Genomic DNA, 22,987 nt, shown 5'->3' on the forward strand with positions numbered 1-22,987 from the left:
CGGGACGGGGGCAGGGGTACGGGGCGGGAGGGAGGGGCACTGGCGGGACAGGGGCAGGGCTATGAGGTGGGAGCGATGGGCACTGGCGGGACAGGGGCAGGGCTATGGGGCGGGAGGGAGGGGCACTGGCGGGACGGGGGCAGGGCTACGGGGCGGGCCCGAGGGGCACTGGCGGGACGGGGGCAGGGCTATGGGGCGGGAGGGAGGGGCACTGGCGGGACGGGGGCAGGGCTATGGGGCGGCAGCGAGGGGCCCAGCAGAGCTGTATGAGAGCCCAGGGCTGCTGGGAATCGTGCCCCAGAGGCAGGCCAGGAGGGCGCGTCTGCCTGTCCCATCGCTGCAGCGCCCCAGGGACCCTGCTCCCCGTCACACGGTGAAAGGAGCCCCAGCTGGGGCCTGTGGTCTGCCTGGCGGGACGTCAGGCCCACGGCCGACCCCCTCGCGCGCCGAGGCCAGGCCAGTGCTCGGCTGCAAGCCCAGGCAGCGCTTGGCGGGTGGAGACCCCGCGCTCAGGCCTGCCGGTCACACACTGCGGCGAGCAGAGGAACAGCCTGGATGGAGCTGACGGGTTTCTTTTCCCCGCGCAGCCCGGCTACACGGGGCCCGGGCCAAGCCGGCCTCGTGGCGGAAGGGGAAGTAGCGAATTTGGGAGCGGCCGAGGCTGCAGCTGGACGCAGGCTGGGAGTGGACGCTTGAGAGGCAGGAAATGGCTCTGCCTTGGCCTGCCGGGGCGCTGGGCTCCGCCGGTCACAACCCACCAAAGGACAGGACAGTGTGGAAGGGCAGCACCCTCTGCGCCGCTCCGGAGTCTCCTCTTCTCCACGGCCCGCAGGAGCCGGCGGAAACGGGGGGTCAGGGCCATGCCGGGGAGAACGGCAGCAGGAAGCAGCAAGTCTGGAAAGCGGAACACGGAGGAGACGCCCCTTTCGCCAGGCCCTGCCGGGAGGGAACAGCACAACCAGTGAGCGGCGCGGTGCCGTGGCCTGGCTCGTGCTGCCCATGCCGAGGGAGGGAGGGACCCGCCCGCTCGCGTGCAGCGTTTGTGACCAGGGAGTCACCCGCCTGCCACCAGGAGCCCCGTTTCCTGCCCACCAGGAGCCCCGTTTCCTGCCCACCAGGAGCCCCGTTTCCTGCCCACCAGGAGCCCCGTTCCCTGCCCGCCAGGAGCCCCGTTTCCTGCCCGCCAGTCCGGTATTCGCGCCCTCTGCCCGGTAAAAGAATCCAGACCACACCGGACACGTGCCGTGTGCAATGTGCAATGCCTGGCTGGGCGCCGGGCAGCGACTTTGGGCCTTCTGCACGCGACCACAGGCTCCCAGCGCCGCTCGGGGCCCCGCCTGGCTCCTGTTAGCAACGAGAGCAGCAGTCCCCGAACTTCCCAGCATCATGGCCACTTTGGATTTTTGAGACCCCCCCATAACAGCACAAGGAACTGACAAAAATAGCAGCAAAACGTAGGGGGAGATTTAAAGGGGAGCTGGGCCACCTCGCGCCCCCCTGGAATTTCCTCGCCCCCCCACTTTGGGAACCCACAACAGGAAGGCGCGCCTGCCGGGGGCTCAGCCCGCTGGACTCCGGCTCCAACTCCCTCCTCGGAGACCCCCCAACTACCCCCTCAGAGAGCCCACAACTGCCCTGCGAGCCCCCCCAACTCTCCCCTCGGAGACCCCCCCCCCTCCCCCTGAGCCCCCCCAACTCCCCCTCCCCCCCAACTCTCCCCCCCACCCCCCCCCCAACTGCCCTGCGAGCCCCCCCAACTCCCTCCTCGGAGACCCCCAACTGCCCCCCCCCCAACTCCCCCTCCCCTCAGAGCCCCCCCAACTGTCCCTGCCCCCAAGCCCCCTCACGGCTTGCCCCTCAGAGACCCTCCAACTGCTCTGCGAGCCCCCCAAGGCTCCCCCCTCAGAGACCCCACAACTGCCCTGCGAGCCCCCCCACGGCTCCCCCCTCAGAGCCCCCCACACAGCTTTCCCCTCGGAAACCCCACAACTGCCCTGCGAGCCCCCGACCCCCCCACGTGCCTCCTCTCAACCTCCCCCTACGAGCCCCCTCAATCCCCCACTTCATCCCAGACACCCCAATACCCTGCACAGTCGAGCAGTGAAGTGTCCCTGGTCTGTTTGCCAGAGGGGGTGGATCACCCGTGGGTTTTGCGCCCTCTGTCCGGTATAAAATTCAGAACACACCGGCCGTGGGTAATGGCCAGCGTTTTGTTTTTCCGGCCGGGCCCTGGCCGGAAGCCGGGTGGGGCCTGCTGTGGTTGTGTGCGGAAGCCGGGCGGTGCGGGGTTTGGTTTGCATGCCCGACACGCGTGTTCTTTTTTTGTTCTCAAACATTTTTAGCCTGCGTGTTCGGTATTTTTGGGAGAGCATCTGGCAGCCGGGGGCCGTGCTCCGGGCAGCCCCGGGAACGAGCTACGTTAGCACGAGGCGGGGCAGGAATGAAAGAGCTGGAATCGCCCCAGCTCTGGGCTTGGCCTGCCCCACTCTGCTCTCCAGTCGCCTGCGGGCAATTCCCAGCCTCCACTGGCACCAGCCAAGCCCACAGGGCCCGGCGTGCGAGGCGCTCTGCCTTCCCGGCCTGGGCCTCAGCTCAGCTCGAGCGGCCCCCCAGGACAGCCCCAAGGGGTACAGAGCACTGCTGAGCGGACCGGGGGGTCAGCAACAGGCCTCCCTCTCGTGTCATGGCGGCTGGGGCTGGGGCTGGGGGGCGGCTCTTCCTCCAGGAGAATCGCTCAGGGGGAGGCCCCCCATCTGCCAGCTTGGGGCGTAGCTCAGAGCGAAGGGGGGTCTATGGCCGCGGCTGAGCAACACCTCTGAGCACCGAGCCGCAAGCCCGGGTCTGCCACTGCCGCTGCTCCTAGGAGGAGCCCCGAAGGGGACGGGAAAGGGGACCCGCCTGCCCTGCCCCTGCCAGAGCCTGAGAGAGCTTTGGAAGCGCTGGCGGCGGAGGGGGGCAGCCTGGCCCTCGCGGGAGCGCAGGGGCAGGTGCTGAAAGGCTCCCTGGGACCACAGCGCTGGGCAGGAACCCGGCTGTCAGCCGCTGCCCCAGGGCCTGCTGAGTCCAGACACCGCCCGCCGCGGGTCACCACGCGTCTCCCCCGGCGGCTCTGCCCCCTCCTCCCCCGGTCCAGCTTTGCCCTGGGTCACCGAGTCTTCCGGACTTGTGGGAACGGGCCCGGCTGGGAGCCGCTCGCTGCGCTGCCCCTCCCCACAGGGAGCCGGGGCACGTGGAGGGAAGGGGCCTGAATGTCCCGTAGCCGCAGCCCTGCTCCCCCGCCGCGCCCTGTGCGCTGACACGTCCCGGGGGCCTTCGGGCGATTCTGGCAAGGGAGATCGGTCCCGAGGGAGCCGCCCTAGCGGGGCCTGGCCACCGGGCCCCTCCCCCGAGAGCCCCCCAGCCAGCAATAAGGTCCCTGCTACTAGCCAGCTCCCTCCAGCACCCCTGGGAGTCCTTGAGCCAAAGGAACACGACACCCCCTCTCCCAGCTGCAGGCAAAGCGCGTTTCCCTGGTCCCACAGCCACGGTCCCGTCACCCCCCGCGGGAACCCACTTCCCCAGGCTCTGGTGGAGGCTCCTGTCTCTGCCCTGTGCCGGGCTCAGGGCAGGCCACCAGACGTCCCGGAGGCGGCCCCCCAGGCCCGGCCCACAGCAGGGAGACTGGAGCCACGGCAGCTTTCAGCGGCCCGGAAGCAGCCGGTTCTAGCCCTGGCTCATGCGGGAACATGGCGGGTTGAGGTGGCAGCCGCGTCCGTTACGGCGAGTCACGGGCAGGAAGCACTTTGCTGAGCCGAGTGCTCGGAGCTCTGCGAAGGCCACTGGGCTAATGAGAAACACTCACCCGGAGCCCCTCTAGAGCTTGTCAGCCTCAGGCTGAGGAGCCATGTCAGACCTGCAGGAACAAACCACAGTGAGGGCAGGAGGCAATTGGCACCAGCGGGGAGTAGGAGAGACGTGCTGGACGCCCGGAGAGCCCCACCATGCACACCTTGGGTAGCCGCTTCCCGCCCGAGCCGAGGGGAGATTTTATCTGGTGATTTGCCCTAGTTCCTACCCGCAGGCTCAGGGCCCCTTGCAGTCATGGGCCTCAGTTCTGACCATCCTGGAGTGATTGACACCAGTGTAATGACTCAGGGTGCCGACTGCATTTACACTGGTGCCACAGATCAGAGGCAAGTCCTGGTACTGCACGTGCTGCAAGCAGCCACCCGCTCTACGTACATATGACATGCACTGAGGCTACGTCTACGCCGCAGGCTCTTTGCACAAGAACAGACGTTCCCGCGCAAAACCTTGCAGAGCGTCTACACTGCACGCGCGTTCGTGCTCAAGTAAATGTACAGTCCAGCGTGGGAAACAGGGCTTCTTGCGCAAGAGTTAGCCCTCTCCCCACGAGGAATAAGCCCTCTTGCGCAAGAGCTCTTCCACAAGAGGCCAGTGGAGACAGGCAGCAGGGGCTTCTTGTGCAAGAAAGCCCATTGGCTAAAATGGCCATCAGAGCTTTCTTGTGCAAGACAGTGTCCACACTGCCACGGGCGCTCTTGTGCAAAAGCACATGGCAGTGTGGATGCACTCTTGTGCAAGAGCTTTTTGTGCAAGAAGCCTGCAGTGTAGATGTAGCCTCAATGTATTTTGTTACAAGATGCACAGTTCACACCTTTGGAATGATGGACAGACACTGGCACACACAGTTAGAGCTGCGTGTACGCTAACGTCACATGGCTGGATCCCCACTGACGTCAGGAAACGATGCACACGTAGGTCTGGCCCAGGGCTTTATATATAGCCTAGAGATCAGATGCACGCACGATTCCATGCACAAGAAAAGCACGAACCCAACAGTCACTGCGAGAACTCTTGCATGCTCTTAATGCTCACTCAATGCTAATGGTGCAGCCCGAATGTAAGAGTGAACTGTAACCTCCCCCAGGCATCTCGGATGGTTTCACGGCTCACAGAGCAGAGTGCAGAGGGGTTTTTAATTTCCCCATAACCATTAGGAATATCTTGGTCTCTACTCCCCCGATTTGCTGGAGAGCCAGCTAGACCGGCCTGTGCCCCTGGCCGAGACCTGGGTTGCTGCTGTCACATCCCGCACTAGAGAGGTCAGGATGTTGAGTCTCAGGTCAGTTCTTTGAGGGCTAGGAAAGCTGCCACCGTGATTTGACCCTTGAGATGTCATTCTCCATTGGCCTCGGCTGTCCTCCCCCCACGTGGCTTTAGAATCAGCCTCTCTCGCTGCTCCCCAGCGTGGGCGCTGTGTCTCCAACACAGCACAGACACTGCAGCACTGCTGTGGGTACAGACTCGGGGTGTGTCTAGACTGCATGGCTCCGGCGCCGGAGCCACATAGATGAGCTTCTAGACATAGGGAAATGAAGTGGTGATTTCAATAACTGCCACTTCATTTCCATCAAAATGGCTCCGGGCTGTGCCGACAGCTGTTTGGGGGCACAGTGCGGTAGTCTGGACACTCCCTGGCCGACAAGGGAAGCCTCGTGGAATGAGGTTTACTGGGGCAGTTGACAAGGGCTTCCCTTGTCGACCGCGGAGCATCCAGACTGCAGCGCTGTGCCGCCACACAGCTGATCAGCACAGCGCGGAGCCATTTTGATGGAAACGAAGCGGCGATTATTTAAATCGCCACTTCATTTCCCTTTTTCGAGTCCACTAATCTACATGGCTCCGTCGACGGAGCCTCTGTGCTGGTTACATGCTGTAAATCCAGAGGGCGTTTGCTGGGCTGCGCTCGCTTTCCTGGCTTCAGAGGGGAGCCAAGTGAGTCTGTAACAGGAAAAAGGTAAAAAACAACCAAGAGTCTAGTAGCACCTTAAGGACCAACAAAGCCTGTCGATGGTTTTCCCTCCCGTGTGGTTAGTCTGGAAGGTGCGACTAGGCTAGTTGTTATTTTTTACGTTTTTTTCTAGCTTTTCTGGCATCTCCGAGGGTTGGTCCACACCCCTGCCGACGTCGATGTCTCCTACGTGGCTCAGGCGTGGACCCGCGCCAAACGACATGAGCCCTGGACACACCGGCCCTGCGTCAGCTCCTGCCTCTCCGGAGGCGGAGTAATGCTCCCTGCGGCCCAGCTCGCCTCCCCCAGGCAAAGGGGGAAGAGCCGTCAGCAGCAGAATGGGGAGTGAAGTGACACGTTCCTTGGTCTCGGTCCCGGCCTGGCTTTCTACCCCTGCCTGGCAGGTGTGGGCCAGACGCCCGTCCCACTTGCCTCAGGGAGCCTCCCTCACCACGGAGCGACCTCGTGACACGCCGTGTGGCGCTGCAACCCAACCGTCAGGCTGAGCCTCTGCCACTGCCCTGCCCCCGACTAGCGCCTGCTGGGGCTGCCACGCAGCCAGTCCTGGCCACTTCGTCTCCTTTCCGCTGGTCCCACAAAGCAGCGTCTGAGCGTGGCAGCCACGGGCAACCCACCAAACCGAGCGAGCTTTACCACTGAGCCTCGTAGCGGCTCCTGGGGCCGGGCTGCTGCTGGCGTCTTCTCACACTCGGGTCTGTGTTCACGGTCTCCTGCACGGCCTGTTCTGGAAGCAGGAGGCAGGGAAAGATCCAGCTCATAGACTCAGGCTTTAAGGCCAGAAGGGACCGTTATGATCATCTAGTCTGACCCCCTGCACAAGGCAGGCCACAGAATCTCACCCACCCACTACTCACCTATATCTCAGATACTAAAGTTCTCAAATGATGGTTCAAAGACCCCAAGATGCAGAGAATCCTCCCGCAAGTGACCCGTGCCCCATGCTACAGAGGAAGGCGAAAAACCTCCAGGGCCTCTGCCAATCTACCCCAGAGGAAAACTCCTTCCTGACCCCAAATATGGCGATCAGCTAAACCCTGAGCATGTGGGCAAGGCTCACCAGCCAGACACCCAGAAAAAAGTTCTCTATAGTAACTCCTATCATCCTACCATTGGCCTATTTCCCACTGATAATGAAAGGTCAATTAATTGCCAAGATCCTGTTATCTCATCAAACCATCCCCTTCATAAACCCGTCTAGTTTAATCTTGAAACCAGATAGATCTTTTGCCCCCACTACTTCCCTTGGAAGGCCATTCCAGAACCTCACTCCTCTAATGGTTAGAAACCTTCGTCTAATCTCAAGTCTAAACTTCCTACTAGCCAGCTTATATCCATTTGTTCTTGTGTCCACATTGGTATTGAGCTTAAATAATTCCTCTCCCTCCCTGGTATTTATCCCTCTAATCTATTTAAAGAGAGCAATCATGTCCCCCCTCAGCCTTCTTTTGGTTAAGGTAAACAAGCCAAGCTCCTTGAGTCTCCTTTCATAAGACAGGTTTTCCATTCCTCGGATCATCCTAGTGGCCCTTCTTTGTACCTGTTCCAGTTTGAATTCATCCTTCTTAAACATGGGAGACCAGAACTGCACACAGTATTCCAAATGGGGTCTCACCAATGCCTTGTATAATGGCACTAACACCTCCTTATCCCTACTGGAAATACCTCGCCTAATGCATCCCAAGACCGTATTAGCCTTTTTCACGGCCATGTCACAATGGTGGCTCATAGTCACCCTGTGATCGACCAGGACTCCGAGGTCCTTCTCCTCCTCCGTCACTTCCAACTGAGGTGTCCCCAGCTTATAACTACAATTCGTGTTATTAATCCCTAAATGCAGAACCGTACACTTCTCACTATTCCATTCCATCCTCTTGCTATCACTCCCATTTACAAGGTCATCCAGATGTCCCTGTGTGATACCCCGATCCCTTTCTGAACCAGCAATGCCTCCCGACTTCTATGGCTGATGAGCTCTGAGACCACCAGGTTAACCACTCCGGGGGCTAGCACTGGCGCGCCTGGCGTCCCTGCTGCCTGAGCCGAGCTCCGGCGAGCCCAGGGACCAGTCCTGGGGCTCCTTTATCAGTTCATTCAGTGACAGAGCAGCGGCCCTGGGGAGAGCCCTGCGCCACCCCTCTCCCCTCCGGCAGCACGGAAGGCTCTCCGCGGGTTCAGGCCCAATCACAGCCCACAGCCCCACTGGGCTCTCAGCTGCGTGGGAGCTACGGCTCGGCCCCCTCTCCTGGGCACTTTGGCCAGCACCGCCGCCCCACGGCACCCCTCTGCTGGCCTGTGCTGACCCCCCACAGCGAGGGAAGCACCCGAACTCGTTCCCAGGGCCGTGCCGAGCAACACGAAACAGACCCAGGCAAGGGACTTGGGCAAACCAAACTACTAAGCAGAGACGGTGGAGTTCCCCTCCTTCCCCATGTGCAGTCCGCACTGCCGGAGCCGATCGAATCAGGTTCACTGGACACACGCTGGGTCAGATTTGAGCTTTTCCTGCGGCGCCTGGGTGCATGGCTCATCGGCTAAGAAGGGAGGGAGCCCGGCTGGGGGAGTGCTTGCTAAGAACAAGATGGCAGGGGGCAGGAGGCGTCAGGAGGGGAAAGGTGAGTGAGGCAGAGTCACGCTGAATATGGGCGGCGTGGGGGGAGCTTGCTGCCCAAGGGCTGGTTCCTGCAAGGTAACCCAGCCAGTCCCTGCAATGCGCCGTGGCTGCATGCGCATCTGGCAACAGGGGTGAGAGACCAGGGCTGTGCGGGGGGCCTGTGCCAGCCAGTCGAGCTTTGCTGCGCGCCAGGCACCGGGCCCTCAGTGACGAGCAGGGCTGGCCCGAGCCCCTTTGGTGCCCTGGGCCCAGGCGCGCGGTGCTGCTCCCAGGGCAGGGCGCGTGCAGGGCCCCGCAGCCGTGGGGGGAAGGGCGCTGCTGGCCGGCGCCGCGGGGATGCAGACGGGCCGGTGCTGCGGGAGCCGGGCACGCGGCTCCTGATGGCAGCTGGAAGGGACACCGTGCGCCCCTTACAGCTGCCATCAGGCGACCTGCGCAGCTGCCCAGCTCGCCCTGGTGACGAGATTGGCATCAAAGCGTTGGGGACCCGAGGGGACGAGGTCTCCCAGGTGCCCCGGGGTCAGGGTGCCATGCCAACAGGTAACGGTCAGTTTCAGCGTGTTCCCAGGCACTGCCCAAGTCAGCTGCCGTACTGGCTCCCCAGAAGGCATCAGGAGAGGACGAGCCATGCGGAAAGGAAGTCAAGGGGCAGTGTGGACTACGCACTAAGAGTGCTGAGCGTGGCTGACCGACGTGGCTAGGCTGGCTGCAGCGTGGATGGTATTAAGGGAGGGAAGAGGAAGCCCAGCCTTAGTTTCAATGTGCAGGAAGCGAATGCTCCCACCCTTCGCCCACCCCGACAGGACGGAGCCAGGACGGCCCTACTCAAGTTCAGGCCTTTCCTTCCTCCGGATTTACTGTCTCCCCAGGGAAATCTCGGCTCACTGAGCTGCAGCAGGACTCTGGGCAGCCGGTGTGGTCGGGCTGCTGCTCCCGCTGCATGCGCAGATGAGAGGACTCCAGCCAGCGTGGCCATGCCCGTGACGTCACTGTGCAGCCAACTCACCAATTTCAGCCAGGATGTTCCCGGGGCCTCCAGGATGAGCTGCCTTGTCCTGTTCAGAAACACACAAACCGCACAACAAGACACATCAGCACGGCCGCCTTCTGGCCCACGCAGGGTTAACCCCCCCAGGCGAGTGCTGACCCCATTTTCGGTTCGCGAGAGGCGGTCTGGCTGCACAGGACTTCCTGGCCACAAGTAGGCTACGTCTAGACTACAGCCCGCTTTCGAAAGAGGGATGTAGATCAGACAGATCGAAATCGCAAACGAAGCCGGGATTTGAATTTCCCACGCTCCATTTGCATAATCGCGTCACGGCATTTTCAAAAAACGCTATGTCAAAAGTGAAACCGCCGTCCAGACGGGGTTCTTTCAAAAAGAAAGGCCTTTTTCGAAAGATCCTGCACTCCTCAAAACATGAGGTTTACAGCATCTTTCGAAATAGGGGTGTAGTTTAGCCGTACCCTAACAGTGCACACCAGGGGGCAGCTAGGCTGTGATAAAAACCCGCGGCTAATCGGGCTGCAAGGCGAGTCTGCGGGTGTTAGACAGCCAGGCCTCCTCTGGCGGCTTAGGGCAGGAAATGGGGGTCTGTCTACACTAGCCCCCTAGTTCGAACCAGGGTGGTTAATGTAGGCAATCGGAGTTGCAAATGAAGCCCGGGATTTGAATTTCCCGGGCTTCATTTGCATGTTGCCAGGCGCCGCCATTTTTAAATGTCCGCTAGTGCGGACTCCGTGCCCCGCGGCTACACGCGGCATGGACTAGGTAGTTCGGACTAGGCTTCCTATTCTGAACTACCGTTACTTGAGGAGTAATGGTAGTTTGGAATAGGAAGCCTAGTCCGAACTACCTAGTTCATCCACGTGTAGCCGCGGGGCACGGAGTCCGCACTAGCGGACATTTAAAAATGGCGGCGCCCGGCAACATGCAAATGAAGCCCGGGAAATTCAAATCCCGGGCTTCATTTGCAACTCCGGTTGACTACATTAACCACCCTGGTTCGAACTAGGGGGGTAGTGTAGACAGACCCTGGTTGCCCTGTGAGGAGAGGTTGAGACTGGTAAAGCCCTCAAATCCCAGGGACAGCTGCGTTCCAGCCTCAGGCGTTGATGGCAATATCCATGGCTCGTTTTTGTGGATAGAGATGCAGATGTGGATACAAATTCTGTATCCACACAGGGCTCTAAAGACTGGGACTTTTAAGCTTGGAAAAGACTTGACTAATGGGGGCTATGACAGAGGTCTATAAAATCAGGACAGGGCCAGAGAAAGTAAATAAGGAAAAGTTATGACTTGTTCCCATTAAACAAGAACTAGGTGTCACCAAATGAAATTAATAAGTAGCAGGTTTAAATCAAACAAAAGGAAGTACTTTTTCACACAACACACAGTCAACCTGTGGAACTCCCTGCCAGAGTATGTTGTAAAGGCCAAGACTATAACAGGGTTTAAAAAAGAACTAAACACATAACTGGAGGATAGGTCCATGGGTGGCTATTAGCCTGTTTGGGCAGAGATGGTGTCCCTGGCCTCAGTCAGAAGCTGGAAATAGGCGCCAAGGGATGGATCACTTGATAATTTACCTGTTCTGTTTATTCCCTGGCGCTGGCCACTGCTGGCAGACAGGACACTGGGCGGGATGGACCTTTGGTCTGACCCAGTGTGGCCGTGCTTGTGTTCTGATCTGTAGAATGGGTACAATGGATCCGCTGCCCATTGTAAAGTGCTTTCAGAGCTATGATAAAAGTGGTTGGTTTTAACTGGAGCAAGGACAATCTTTACTGGGTGGTCTGGATGGCATTGAGCCCACTGGTAATAGGCTGTGGAAATTCAATATAGCTTTGCCCTTCTGGACCAACTTCATCCTATCGTCTAGGGACGGCCTCTAGTCCTGCCACCTGCTTTTGGAGCCCTCTCAGTCGGTTGCTCTTTCGGTAAGAGCAGAGGGGAGGGAGGACTGCTTGCCATTCATGGCACACTCTAGCTGTGGCAGGAATCTCGTGTGAATCCCCCCCCTTCTGTTTGTTTCCAGGTGCTGCTGGGAGCTAGCTGGTTGTTTGATGCCTCAGCCCTGGAGTCTGTATTTGGCACTAGCACAGAAAACACGCACCGACAATCTGGGACTGAACTGTGGGGGGGGGGGGGAGTTCAATTTCCCACCCCTTCTAAATGTCTCAAAGGGGCTCCTGGAGTAGGTGTTGCTGTTGCTCCTGCCGGTCCCCACTGCCCATCTCCACCTGCATGGTAGGTCTCTGGAGCTCTCCCTCCCTCCCACTCACCCGTGGAAGCAGCCGCTAGGCGAGAACCTAGAGCGTCCCGACGTCGGGCGCAGAAGGCTGGCTCAGCCTGGATGAGCCCTGGGAGATGGCGAACAGAGAGAGGCAAAATGCAGCAGGTGGTATAATTACAACTGACCTTCTCCCCGTCATTGGCGGAGACGGGACATGACATTCAGGTGACCTTGTGGGTTCCCGGCTTCCAAGGGCGCCTGCATTTCAGTAGCAGTTGTGTGGAATATCACGTTGGATGGGACTGGTGTAGCCTGACACTCCTGCAGGGCCTGGCTGTAACTAGAGTGCCCACGCAGAGACATCAGCCTTCCCTGGAGGAGCCTTAGACTCCTCTCTGGTGCTCCCAGAACGCGTGCGGGCCAGCCCCGCCCTGCCCCTGGCGCTCGTCCGGCAGGCACAGAGACTGGAAGAGGCAGAAAGTGAGGGCTGGCTCCAGAGCAGCAGCAGATGCACTCAGGGGCTCTGCCAGTGACTTCACTAATGGGTCGCGACACTAACGTGGAGCCCTGTTTGGGACTTTAGAAACGCGCAGAAGGAGCAAACTCGGGAAGGAGGAGTCAGCGGGTCTTGCCAAGAGCAAAGATTTCACAGGAACATACAAGAAGCCAAAGTACCCGCCAAAGGGCCAGGTACACGGTCGGCGTTAAAGCCAGGACTCCAGGGCTGTGTCTAGACTGGCAAGTTTTTCCACAAAATCAGCTGCTTATGCAGAAAAACTTGCCAGCTGCCTACACTGGCCGCTTGAATTTCCGCAAGGACACTGCCGATCTCATGTAAGATCGTCAGTGTTCTTGCGGAAATACTGTGCTGCTCCCGTTCGGGCAAAAGCCCCCTTGCACAAATCATTTGCGCAGGAGGGCCAGTGTAGCCAGCACAGGACTGTTTTGTGCAAAAAAGCCCCGATGGCTAAAATGGCGATGGGGCGTTTTTGCGCAAAAGCGCGTCTAGATTGGCATGGACGCTTTTCTGGAAAAAGTGCTTTTGAGGAAAAGCGTCCTGCCAATCTAGATGCTCTTTTCCGAAAATGCTTTTAACAGAAAACTTTTCCGGAAAATCATGCCAGGCTAGACGTAGCCCAGGTGGAGGCAAATGCTGACTGAGGAAGAAGGGTGATGCCCGTCTAAAGGCACAGGCTCTGGCTCAGCCCCTGCTTGGAAAGAGCCTGCTCACATGTCTACTGCCTAAAGCAGCCCTCTCTAGCTCGGTGATGGCTCTCCCCTGCCCCTGCCCGTCTCCCTCTGGGACAGGGCGCTATTTCAAGGCCCTCTCGACTCCATCATCAGTTTTCACTGGCACTTCAGCTGCCTAGAGCCCAGAGCCAGATATACGACTAGCTGTAAATCTGTCACTGCGAGCGCTGACATAAACACTTCATTATTGCTGGGCGAGATTCCAGTCCGCTGCCCACCATTAGAGGGGAACTTGAAGCCTAGTTTGTCAAAACTGGGTTAATTTTCATTCGCTGGCTGAAACAACCTGCTATCTTGGTTTGACCTAGAATTCACCTTATATGTTCTTCCAGCCTGGAGCTTCTCTTCCCATCTGGCAGAAACAGCAAGGTCTACATGTTCAATACACCTGCTTAGTCCCTCATCGGCTCAGCCTACGAAACAAGCCTATTTTTGACAGCTACAGCTCTTGGGGTAGATCTAATTCCAGTATGAGTCCAATGATGAGACAAAAGACTAGCATAACCAAGGCAATGTCTCTTGGGAGCAAAATCTGGAAAGAAAGCTTGAGCTCTGTAGTTTCTTTTCTGGTGCACAACGGGGATAACTGAGACTCAGATTTTCAAATAGGCTCTTGGCTGGTAGATCTAGCAACTGGCCCTTCTACGTTCCCATCTTTGAAACATACTGCCCCCTATTTGACCATCAGACTTTGAATGTACGTCCTTTGCAGGCCACGCTGGCTTGTTCACTCTCTATTTTGCCTAATGGGGAGGTTGTTGAGTTTTATTCTGTAGACGAAGTCTATGCTACCTGACGTCAGTCATGAGAAGACAGACGTGTTGTTTTGATTTGCTATCCATGCAGCTAAAGGCGGCCAATTTCATAACAAGCAAAATAAAGTTAGCAGTGAGCCGTGACCAGGAGAAAACCAAAACGAGCAGCATTATTCACTGCTGGAAACCTGTGCCCTGCATTCGATAAGTGACCAGTGTTGGCGCTTGATTAAAAGTGTGAAGTCCGACAGCCCGTGGCACTGACGCCCTCTGGGTGTTCACCCAAAGGTCTGGCATGGACGGGACCAGTCTCATTACTAACGTTCTCCTTGGGCTCTGCAGAGATTGTGGCCAACTGGACCGAGACAGTAAACAGTCTCAGAAACACTGGCGGGTTGGACGCAAGAACCGCCAGTCACTCTCCACCTAGCGGCCTCTGGAGCAGGAACGCAGAGGCCAAAGGCTCCTTATCCCCTCTGTGGAACACAAGCACCCGCGTGGCTGGACTTTGGTTACTGCTGTTTACTTCCCTGGGAAAGAGTGTCGCAAACCAAAGAGCTGAGGGAAAGAGACACAAACTGTGGAGCTCCCCTCTCGTGCTAATGGCAAGGAGAGAACTATTACAGTGCACAGCAGGCACCCCTGGTTGTATTTATAGCATCGGCATGCTGGCATACAGACCCCCAAGGAGAGCAACCGCCACTCTGCCTCAGTGCTAATGCAACAGCCACAAGTTAGACATGAAGTTAAAATTCTTCCTCCAAATTAAAGCTGTATGAAAATGAAGGGAGGAAATTGGGGTGGGTGAATTTACTGGAAAGACCCCCCTGGAGCTGTGGGTCAGGCCAACAGTGCTGATATCCATGCCATGAGTCAGACTGCCCTCTCCCACAAGAAAACCCATGGATCCTGCATGTGGGGAGCAAAGATTCCCTTTGGGGCGTATCCAGAACACTATGACAACTGCTTACAGCAATGCCAATTTGTACCTAACAGGTTCTGTTCAAGAAATGCTTCTCAAGCTACAGTGATGCATGAACAGGAGTGTTGTGAGCCAGACACGAGAAGTCATTCTTCTGCTCTCCTCTGCTGTGATCAGGCCTCAGTTGGAGTACTGTGTCCAGTTCTGGGCACCGCATTTCAGGAAAGATGTGGGGAAATTGGAAAAGGTCCAGAGAAGAGCAACAAAATGATTAAAGGGCCAGAAAACATGACCTATGAGGGAAGAGAGAAGGATTTGGGTTTGTTTAGTTTGGAAAGGAGCAGACTGAGAGGGGAACATCAGCGCCGTTTTCAGGTATCTAAAAGGATGTTGCAAGGAAGAGGGAGAAAAATTGTTCTCCTTGACCTCTGAGGACAGGACAAGAAGCAACGGGCTTAAATTGCAGCACGGGAGGGAGGTTTAGGTTTGACATTAAAACCCTTCCTAACGGTCAAGGTGGTGAAGCACTGGAATACGTTGCGGGGAGGTTGTGGAATCTCCATCGCTGGAGATATTTCAGAGCAGATAGACATCTCTCGGGCATTATGCAGAAGGTGCTTGGTCCTGCCGTGAGGGCGGGGGACTGGACTTAATCTCTCAAAGCCCCTTCTAGTTCTATGATTCTATACAAGTGGCTTTGGTGCATCCACAGTGACTATTTTACAAATGGGATGATCAGCCACTTCACAGTTCTTACAACACTCAGGCTTTAGTAATGAAATGTTCCCCTTACTTAGAGCAGCTTCACTGGCTATGGCAATAGCAGAGTCATACGCTTTTACAAGTCCTCAATGTTACGACTGTGGCAATGGCCCAGACTTAAAGATCATCCATTATCAGATACCAGAAGTCAACAACAGCTGTTCTTGAAAGTTCCCAGCTTTCTTGGCATGCAAGACAGTCTGACAGGGGAGAAGGGACATCAGCAGAGAGAGCAGCTGAATACTGCCACCGGAGGGCCCAAGCTTTCCCACTGGCACTGCTAGAATCAGCCACATTGGAAACATGGAAATCTTGCCAGGAAGAGATGCATCCCCATCAAGCTGAGGCTTCTTGTGTCTGCGGAGGTGGCTGTTCCCGACATTAACACTGGAATTACACTGAAGGCTTCTGGCTAACCAAAAAAGCAACAGCCTGCTGGTTTTGGCCCTGTGCTCATTCCTTGTGAAGTCAACAGTAGTTTTGCCAGGTATGGCAGTTTAAGCTATTGACAAATGCTTATTCAGGTTGTAACTAGGGATGTAAAAATTAAAAAGCCCACTAACCATGTAACTGTTTCAATTGCACTGTTACACGGTTAAACGCTCCATCGGCCACTGGCCCCGGGGGCTCCTGGAGGTGGGGGGGAGATAGGGAAGTTTCTGCTATTTTAATGGACCATGCACGTCCCAAAACAAAAACATGGAGGTGATGTTCAGAGGCACACTAAACAGTTGTGTCAAGCGCCCCAAGACAGCCCCAAAAAGTGCTGATTTATGGCATTAAGATGGTAAAGAAAAATACTAGTTTTGGGACAAATGAAAGGAAGCCAGATACACAGTGTTTCTAAACTACAAAACCAGGATGACAGTATTTCTTTACACTCTCAATTGCTACAAACACGTCTATAAACAAATCCAATCCATCATTCCACTGGACAGGCCAGAGTACTTCAAATATAGATCTTTGCCATTTTCAATCTACAGACGAGGTAAAACCAATAGCATCGACTTCAAACCAATATAATATGCCAGGGAATTTGCTGTTATCTGAATGATTAGGTCTCTCGATACACGCTGCATGAAATAATCTCACATTTCGGATATCCTCAACCACTGCCTCTCTTCAGTCAGACTATTTTAATCCATAAATAGCCAATCTGTCTGCTGCTGACAACTGGGATTTAAAATAGGATTTCTTAGTCAGCTGCTCAGAGCCTAGCTAACTGAAAAGGCAGCCGCAGTGGTGACTCACAGCAAGGGAAGCCGGGAGCATCTCTTGCTGCTTTGACAAGAAATGGGATACAGAGATCAAGTGCCTGTCTACTCCTCGGGCACCAGGGACTCAGCTATTAGAAATATCCCCTCTCCCTCCCCCCCAAGGAAAGACTCTGTTATCTCACAAGCAGGGTATTGGCAATGGAAGACGTATGTCCCTCCCTCAACAGCTGCGAGCAGAGAGTAAGAGCTTTGCAAAACTGCCACAAAACTCTCTCAGCCCAAGCACAAAAACCTGACTTCGTGTGATGAGAACAATGATTTATAATGTATAAAGGTAAAGGATTTGTTCCCAATGCCTTCCAATAATTACTCGCCTACGGCAAGGTGCATTTTATACAACAGCATCTTTCATATTTTTACAAGTTAGGAGCCACTCCAAAGCAATAGGTATGATCACTGCACAGAAGGGCCAGGATATAATGGACATGATACCTGCACCAGGCAAGCATGGGTGTCAGCAGAGCATCTATATATGCTGGGCCAGATCCTCTGCTGGTTTAAATGGACACGAACACATTGAAGTCTAAGGAGTTTTGCAGACTTGTACCAGGTGAGGATCTGCTCCATTGTTTCTTAAAATAATAATAATAAAAAAAATCCTAGTTACTTCTATTGCTTAGCACATTCCAGACTAAAGTGGATTTACCAGCGTCATACACAGACACATGGGAAACATCTCTGGGCAATACTCACTGCATGGAGCACAGGGACAGCTGTTGGAGCTTGTTGAAAATAGCATAAGGGAGTGTTTGTGCATGTCCCCTCCAACCCACCACTCCTATTGAGTCCTATTGGAAATATATAAACCGAGTGCTGACACGGACATTCTTGGGTGGCCTCACTCCATTACCTGACCCCTGTGCTGGCTAGATGGATGCGTGGAATGTCCCGGCCCCTGGCCCATTTCACAAGCTGCGTCAGGTGCTTTGTGATGGTGATGGGCTTCTGCCTTTGCTGTTTTCGGCTCATGGTGGGTTTCCCTTTTTCTAGCATCTCTGTCATACAAGATGCTGGTTAGCTTCTCCAGGGATTTCTCCATCTCTTCTTCCGTGTATTCCAGATGTTTGCCGGGGCCACTGGAATAATAGGTAGCTGGTGCCGGGGTGCTTGGTGTTTCTGTAACTTTCTTTGCTGCCTCCAAATCGGGGTCACGTCTCATTAAAATAAGCACCAAGATAAGCAAGAAGAGGCACAAGTAGACAACCCACACTTCTTCCATCTCGGCACTTAGATACTAGAAGACAGGTGCCTTAGCTAGACCTTAGGGAGAAAGAGTGAGATGCCTACCACCACAAGGGTTCAATGCAAAAGACTCACTGTTTTCACTGTCCAAGGGAAAGTTCTATTAAGAAGATGATCCAATAATTAAAGCACCCTGCTAATTTACCTAGAAAAAAAATTCAAAAACAAACAGAAATGTAAAGTAACTTAGCTTAAAAAGCTTCCTTCAGATGGAAAATACCAAGAAAGAAAATAGCATAAGCAGTAAACAGACAATAAAACAGATACTTTCTTCAAGAGAGAAAAATAAAATTTCTTCTACCCCTTGAATAAAACAGTTTCAGTGGAAAGTTACAAGCTCATGTCTTGAAACAGCTCTTTAGAGTCCTGAAACATCCATTTTTTTATTGGTTTCAAATGTTTAGCAGAAGCCTCTTACAGGTGGGAATACCTTCAGGGGAAGAGTCTCTCAAAGAATCCTAGGGCAGGAACTTTGCAGCCAGAGTTTCTATGTGAAATCAAGTAGCCCAAGTCCAATTCTTCCTTAGTGTCTGAATATTAAGTCTTTTCTTTGATTATGTCTCAATCAAGTATTATTTCCTTTGCTCTTGTTTTAATTAAACATCAAGGCTTTTTTTGTTTGATTAAAAATAATTCAGGGTTCATTTTTCATTGAAGATACAAAATATTTTATCCCTCAGTGGTTGGTAAGTGCAGGTTCTTCTCCTCTCTTGACTGCTATTTAAAAAAAAAGATGAAATAAGCGTAGTGAATGCTACGCAAACTGTTACTTTAGATAAAGATCCAGGGGGCGGGGGTGTGACTTCAGGTGGCTTCTCTCTCCGCTGGCCCTGGGATGACGGAGGTGGTAGCTGGAACTCCAGATAATCCCAGCTGCACCCAGCTTTGCAGGGAGCCCAAGATCCTCTGCTGAGTGTTCTTCAATGTCTAAGCAGGGAGATGCTCTGCTGGCCTACCTGATCACTTCATGCACCGCAGTTCCCTCCTTCAACCAATCCGGGAAGAAGCAGAGGGACTGCCTGGCCAATCAGCTCTTAGCATTGGGTCTCACGCCCAAAATGGCACTGAGAAAAGGAGCTGTCAGCACTGGACCAATCAGGGAGCAGGGAAAGCTCTCGGGGACCTGACTGGAATGGGACTGCGTGCCAGACCCCTTGCTGGGATCTCATTACAGAGGAAAGTGCCAAGCCTGGAGGGGCGGGCTGAGCTCAGGCCTCAGCTGCCTTTGCCACACAACTCTCCTCAGCTCAACGACCGGCAAACCCAACTCAACTGCTTTGTTTCCAGCCCTGCTCCCTCAGCTGGAAGAGCACGCCGGCACTGCCGCCGGGCGCCGACTCAACACAGCGGCAGAGGCCCGCCCCCGGGTACCAGCAACTTCCTTGGGTGGCTTCTGGTGGGTGCAGAGCAGGGTGTGGCCGGGGTGAGTGGGGCCTGCAGCAGGGAGAGGAGGCTGGCCCGGGTCCTGAGCCCCCCTAGGGACCTCTCTGCTGGTGGCATCTGACTCCTATGATGAAAACCAACAGCGGGATCGCCATGGAGGAGAATTTGTCATTAGCTTGGACACATGCTGGGGCGGGGGGATCACAAATACCACGGCTTTCATTTATTATAGCGCAAGCTACTGCGCTGTACTTGGCATCCATGTCTGGTAGGTGCACGTCGAAAACATCCAGAATGCTCAGGAAATGGTATTTTATCATTAACAGCTCGATGAACTGTGATCGCCCGAAGATTTTTATTTCAGTCGGTCTCTGCTGGGCTCTTCCATGTTCTCTCACACCCACCCAAGCCCCGCCACGGAGCAGACTCGCTTCTGGGGAGAGAGAGCCAGGCACGGCCAGGCACTGGCTGCTCAAAAGGAAAGCTTCTTTTTCCAAGAGTGACTGTGCTTCCTGCACAGAGCTCCCACTCCCCATCTGGCCCGGAGAGCAACGAACCAAACTCAACTCCTGTCTTCTCTGGTGGTGCCAGGTGCTGCCCCATGAGCACTGGGCTGGCTTAGGTTCATCTGAAGGGTTCTTTTCTCAGGCTACACTCCAAGCGGCCCATGGTCTGTGGGTCCCCCACTCGGAGCAATGCTGAATCTTTGCACGCTGCAGGGGATGTGACACCAACACTGACCAGCATCTGTGAACCCTCGAGCCACATGATCCATTCATGCCGAACACAGAAAACAACCATTCCATTGTGTAATGCACCAGTGCTTCTTCCTGCTGCCTCCTTCATTCACGCCCAGAAACCTGGATCCTCTTGTTAACATGCTTCTTACTGTACCTGTCTCCTCCTTCCCACCAGAACTGATTTGCGGTATTAGAAACAAAGGCGGGGACAAAATCTCCCTTTCACCAAAAGATTATCCCATGAAATGGCCATGAAGATAAAAGAAACGCAAGTCCACCTCTTTCCAGCCCGATCACTGGCAAAGGCACTTCCTTCAGGGGGCTGAGGCCAGCCACAGACTGAGCTGTTCCGTACACTTGATGTAAGGCAAGCTTTCCACTGTGAACCTGTGCACGCTTCCCACCGCACGACCCTTTTCCCCGCTCACTCCCTTTCACCCCTTCAGACATACAGGCGTTGGGAACCAAGCAAAGACAAGAGACGCTCAGGGGCTTTCCTAAAAGAAGTTAAAGCGGAATTCCTCTTGGCAAGTGGGGAATACGAACGAGCTTGTGCCAGAGGCCTGGGAGGGCTCTGCACGGCTGGGAGGGTGAGAAGGGGATCCAGCAGCGCTTGGGCTTTTCCGGGAAGCCTCTGAACGCCTCCTGAAGATGTGGCTGCTCCTTCTGCGGGCGTTCTCCCGCACCTCCGTGACCTCAGCAGACTTGGCAGCTTCCAGAGGGGAAGAGAAAGACAGAAAGAAAACCATGAAGGCTTCTCAGGCACCAGAATCCCATTCTCTAGGGCAGCCAGGCCACGGAGGGATCAATACTCCTGCTCCCTTTTGTCAGGCCTGGCCCTTGCGTCAGCCTGCCTCTTACCTGCCTGCATGAGCTTCAGCTGCTTCTGCCTCTCCTCCTCCATCTTCTTCCTGTAGTCTCCGAACATGGCTCGCATGACCTGGCGCTTCTTCGCCAGCACGGCCTTGTCACTGCGCAGGGTCTTGATGGCACGGTAAGCTTCTTCAGCTGAAGCATTGCAAAAGGGAGACAAGCGCGCGCACACACACGCACACGCACACACACACATGCACGCACACACACACACACACGCACACACGCACACACGCACACACACAAAGTAAACGTCTTGCTTTGCTCTTTCCCTGCACCCCTGCTCCTGCCTCCCTTCCCCTCCCTCCCCCCCCTGGTTTACTCACTCACTCACCCTGCTTTGGAGTAGATTTGTGTGTCCTCAGGCCAAGCTCCAGCTGTTCCACACACCAGTCCACTTCTCTCCACAGCTGTTCATCTGACTGCTGCATAAAACAGAACACGGGAGAGGAGGGAAATAAACAGGCCAAAAATGAAAGCCGTGCCCACCTGGGGGCCCGACGCCTCTGCGACAGGGAAAGGACGGTGGGGCTTTTTGCCTCAGGCTGGTCTGGGGCAGTAGTTGCTGAGATTCATCTTCGGAGGTGAGTTTGTGGGTCTCAGTCCAGTTCCTAGTGGACAGCTGCCCACCTCACACAAACCCTGCAGCTGCCTCTCAGCCGAGAGCCCGACAACTGAACGGCCACAGACAATGACGCCTCCTCCCTCACACTCTGGGGCACAGACGCTGAGTGAGGGAGGAAACTCACACGGCAACTTCTTGTGTTGCAGCCTTCACGTTCCAGAGCTGCCAGCGTGGGACCACTCAGGACACCTCAATTCACTGACATTTTAAAGAAAAACGTAACGGAGACTAGAGACTTCAGCGCAGCATTAGCTGATGGCCAGGCGGACTTGAACGATCCCTTAACACAGGACTCACAGCGGTTGGTACCTTCAACCTCTTTCTGTGCCATGAACAACCTAGGGACAGGCACTGGGACACAGGAGGTCTCCAGGACTCTGTTCCTGGCTCTAGTCTTGGTCTTAGCCAGGTCAGTGACCCTCTCTGCACCTCAATCCCACCGTTGGTGCAGTGGGGTGCTGCAAGGCCTCGTTCTGTGTCTGCAAAGTGCTCCCAGGCGCCCAGGCATGGCTCTAGGGAAGGGCAAAGCAACATCAACTTGAGCCACCGAGTCCACCCCCACTGGTTAGGTTTCCGGCCACAATGAAACCCTAATGGGCTAAGCTGCATAAAACAGAACAGGGTTCAGATCCGGTCCCACCCGTGCCCCCCTCCAGAGTTAGACCCCCCCGCATACATTCCAAGGGCAGCCTGCAGCCTGCACAGTGAGTTAGGTTTGTTTATTAGCCAGGAATCCATTTTCGTACCTGCGAGGTCTTGTCCGTGTCTTCACAACCACTGGCTCCCACCTTCACCTTCCTGTTGACCTCAGCTTCTGCCATCTCCTTCTTACTATTGGACGGCTTCTTCTTCTTCTTCTTCTTCTTCTTGGGTGCTCCAGCTGCTGCTGCCTTCCCTGCTCCCACCTCATCGACAGGGGCAAGCTCTGGTTTTTGGGTCTCGGAAATGGGGATCTCTTTCCCTGATCCTCCACCCACACTGCCCATGGCCTCAGGCTTAGCAGGGTCTAACAAAGTTGAATGCTTCATTGGTCCTGCAGATGATATGTCACCTGATCTCATGTCTTCTGCTAGACTCTCCACTCTTTGGACTGGAACAACACATGGCATCATGGGGCCGTCTTTATCCGGGATGACAAAATTGAAAGCAAACTTGGGCTCTTGTCCAGGGGTGGATAAGTTCAACCCTCCACTCCAACCTTCCAGTTTTGAGGAACGTGCACGGGTGGGCCTCTGTTCGGAGCCACCTACCCCCTGGCCCTCTTCCAAAGTTGCGTCGGTTGCTTGTGGATCCCTCTCAGAAAGTGCAAAGTTGAACTGGAAGCTGTTATCAGATGGCGCAAACCAGTTAATTATTGATTCAGAGGTCTGTCCAGATCGCTTCCGATACACCACGCTCCCTGAAGCCTGCGCATTCCCTTGCTGTATCTGCGCTTTCCCAGGTTTCATGGCTAGAGAGAAGAGGAAGATTTGCATCTCTATCAATTCTCTGATTT

The 22,987-nt window shown here is 55.3% G+C and overlaps 2 protein-coding genes across 7 annotated transcripts in view; both read right to left on the bottom strand.

Annotated features, from left to right (window-relative positions):
• Positions 1-77: 77 nt before the first annotated feature.
• On the bottom strand, positions 78-19,185 carry LOC149523532 (uncharacterized). Of its 2 annotated transcripts, none has more exons than XM_089782193.1 (5): positions 17,480-19,185; positions 9,433-9,481; positions 6,449-6,534; positions 3,842-3,892; positions 78-936 (listed from the first exon to the last, which is right to left on the bottom strand). In XM_089782193.1, the coding sequence occupies exons 1-4, from the start codon at positions 17,846-17,848 to the stop codon at positions 3,887-3,889; spliced, it is 510 nt and encodes a 169-aa protein (XP_089638319.1). In that variant the 5' UTR covers positions 17,849-19,185; the 3' UTR covers positions 78-936; positions 3,842-3,886. The 2 variants fall into 2 exon arrangements, with proteins under 2 accessions (XP_089638319.1, XP_089638318.1); XM_089782192.1 differs by having other exon boundaries at positions 81-936; positions 6,449-6,539; positions 17,480-18,242.
• Positions 18,272-22,987, bottom strand: part of C15H8orf33 (chromosome 15 C8orf33 homolog) — an 11,993-nt gene continuing 7,277 nt past the window's right edge. For all 5 annotated transcript variants that reach the window (XM_075899013.2, XM_075899016.2, XM_075899015.2 and 2 more), the window contains 4 exons: positions 22,239-22,942; positions 21,202-21,292; positions 20,856-21,002; positions 18,272-20,706 (listed from right to left, as the gene is read on the bottom strand). In XM_075899013.2, the coding sequence (XP_075755128.2) occupies positions 20,492-20,706; positions 20,856-21,002; positions 21,202-21,292; positions 22,239-22,942 (1,157 nt within the window). In that variant the 3' untranslated portion in view covers positions 18,272-20,491. The remainder of the gene's footprint in view (positions 20,707-20,855; positions 21,003-21,201; positions 21,293-22,238; positions 22,943-22,987) is intronic.

Source organism: Pelodiscus sinensis, chromosome 15 (genome assembly GCF_052426305.1).
Source record: "Pelodiscus sinensis isolate ZL-2025 chromosome 15, ASM5242630v1, whole genome shotgun sequence".
Classification (NCBI taxonomy): domain Eukaryota; kingdom Metazoa; phylum Chordata; order Testudines; family Trionychidae; genus Pelodiscus; species Pelodiscus sinensis.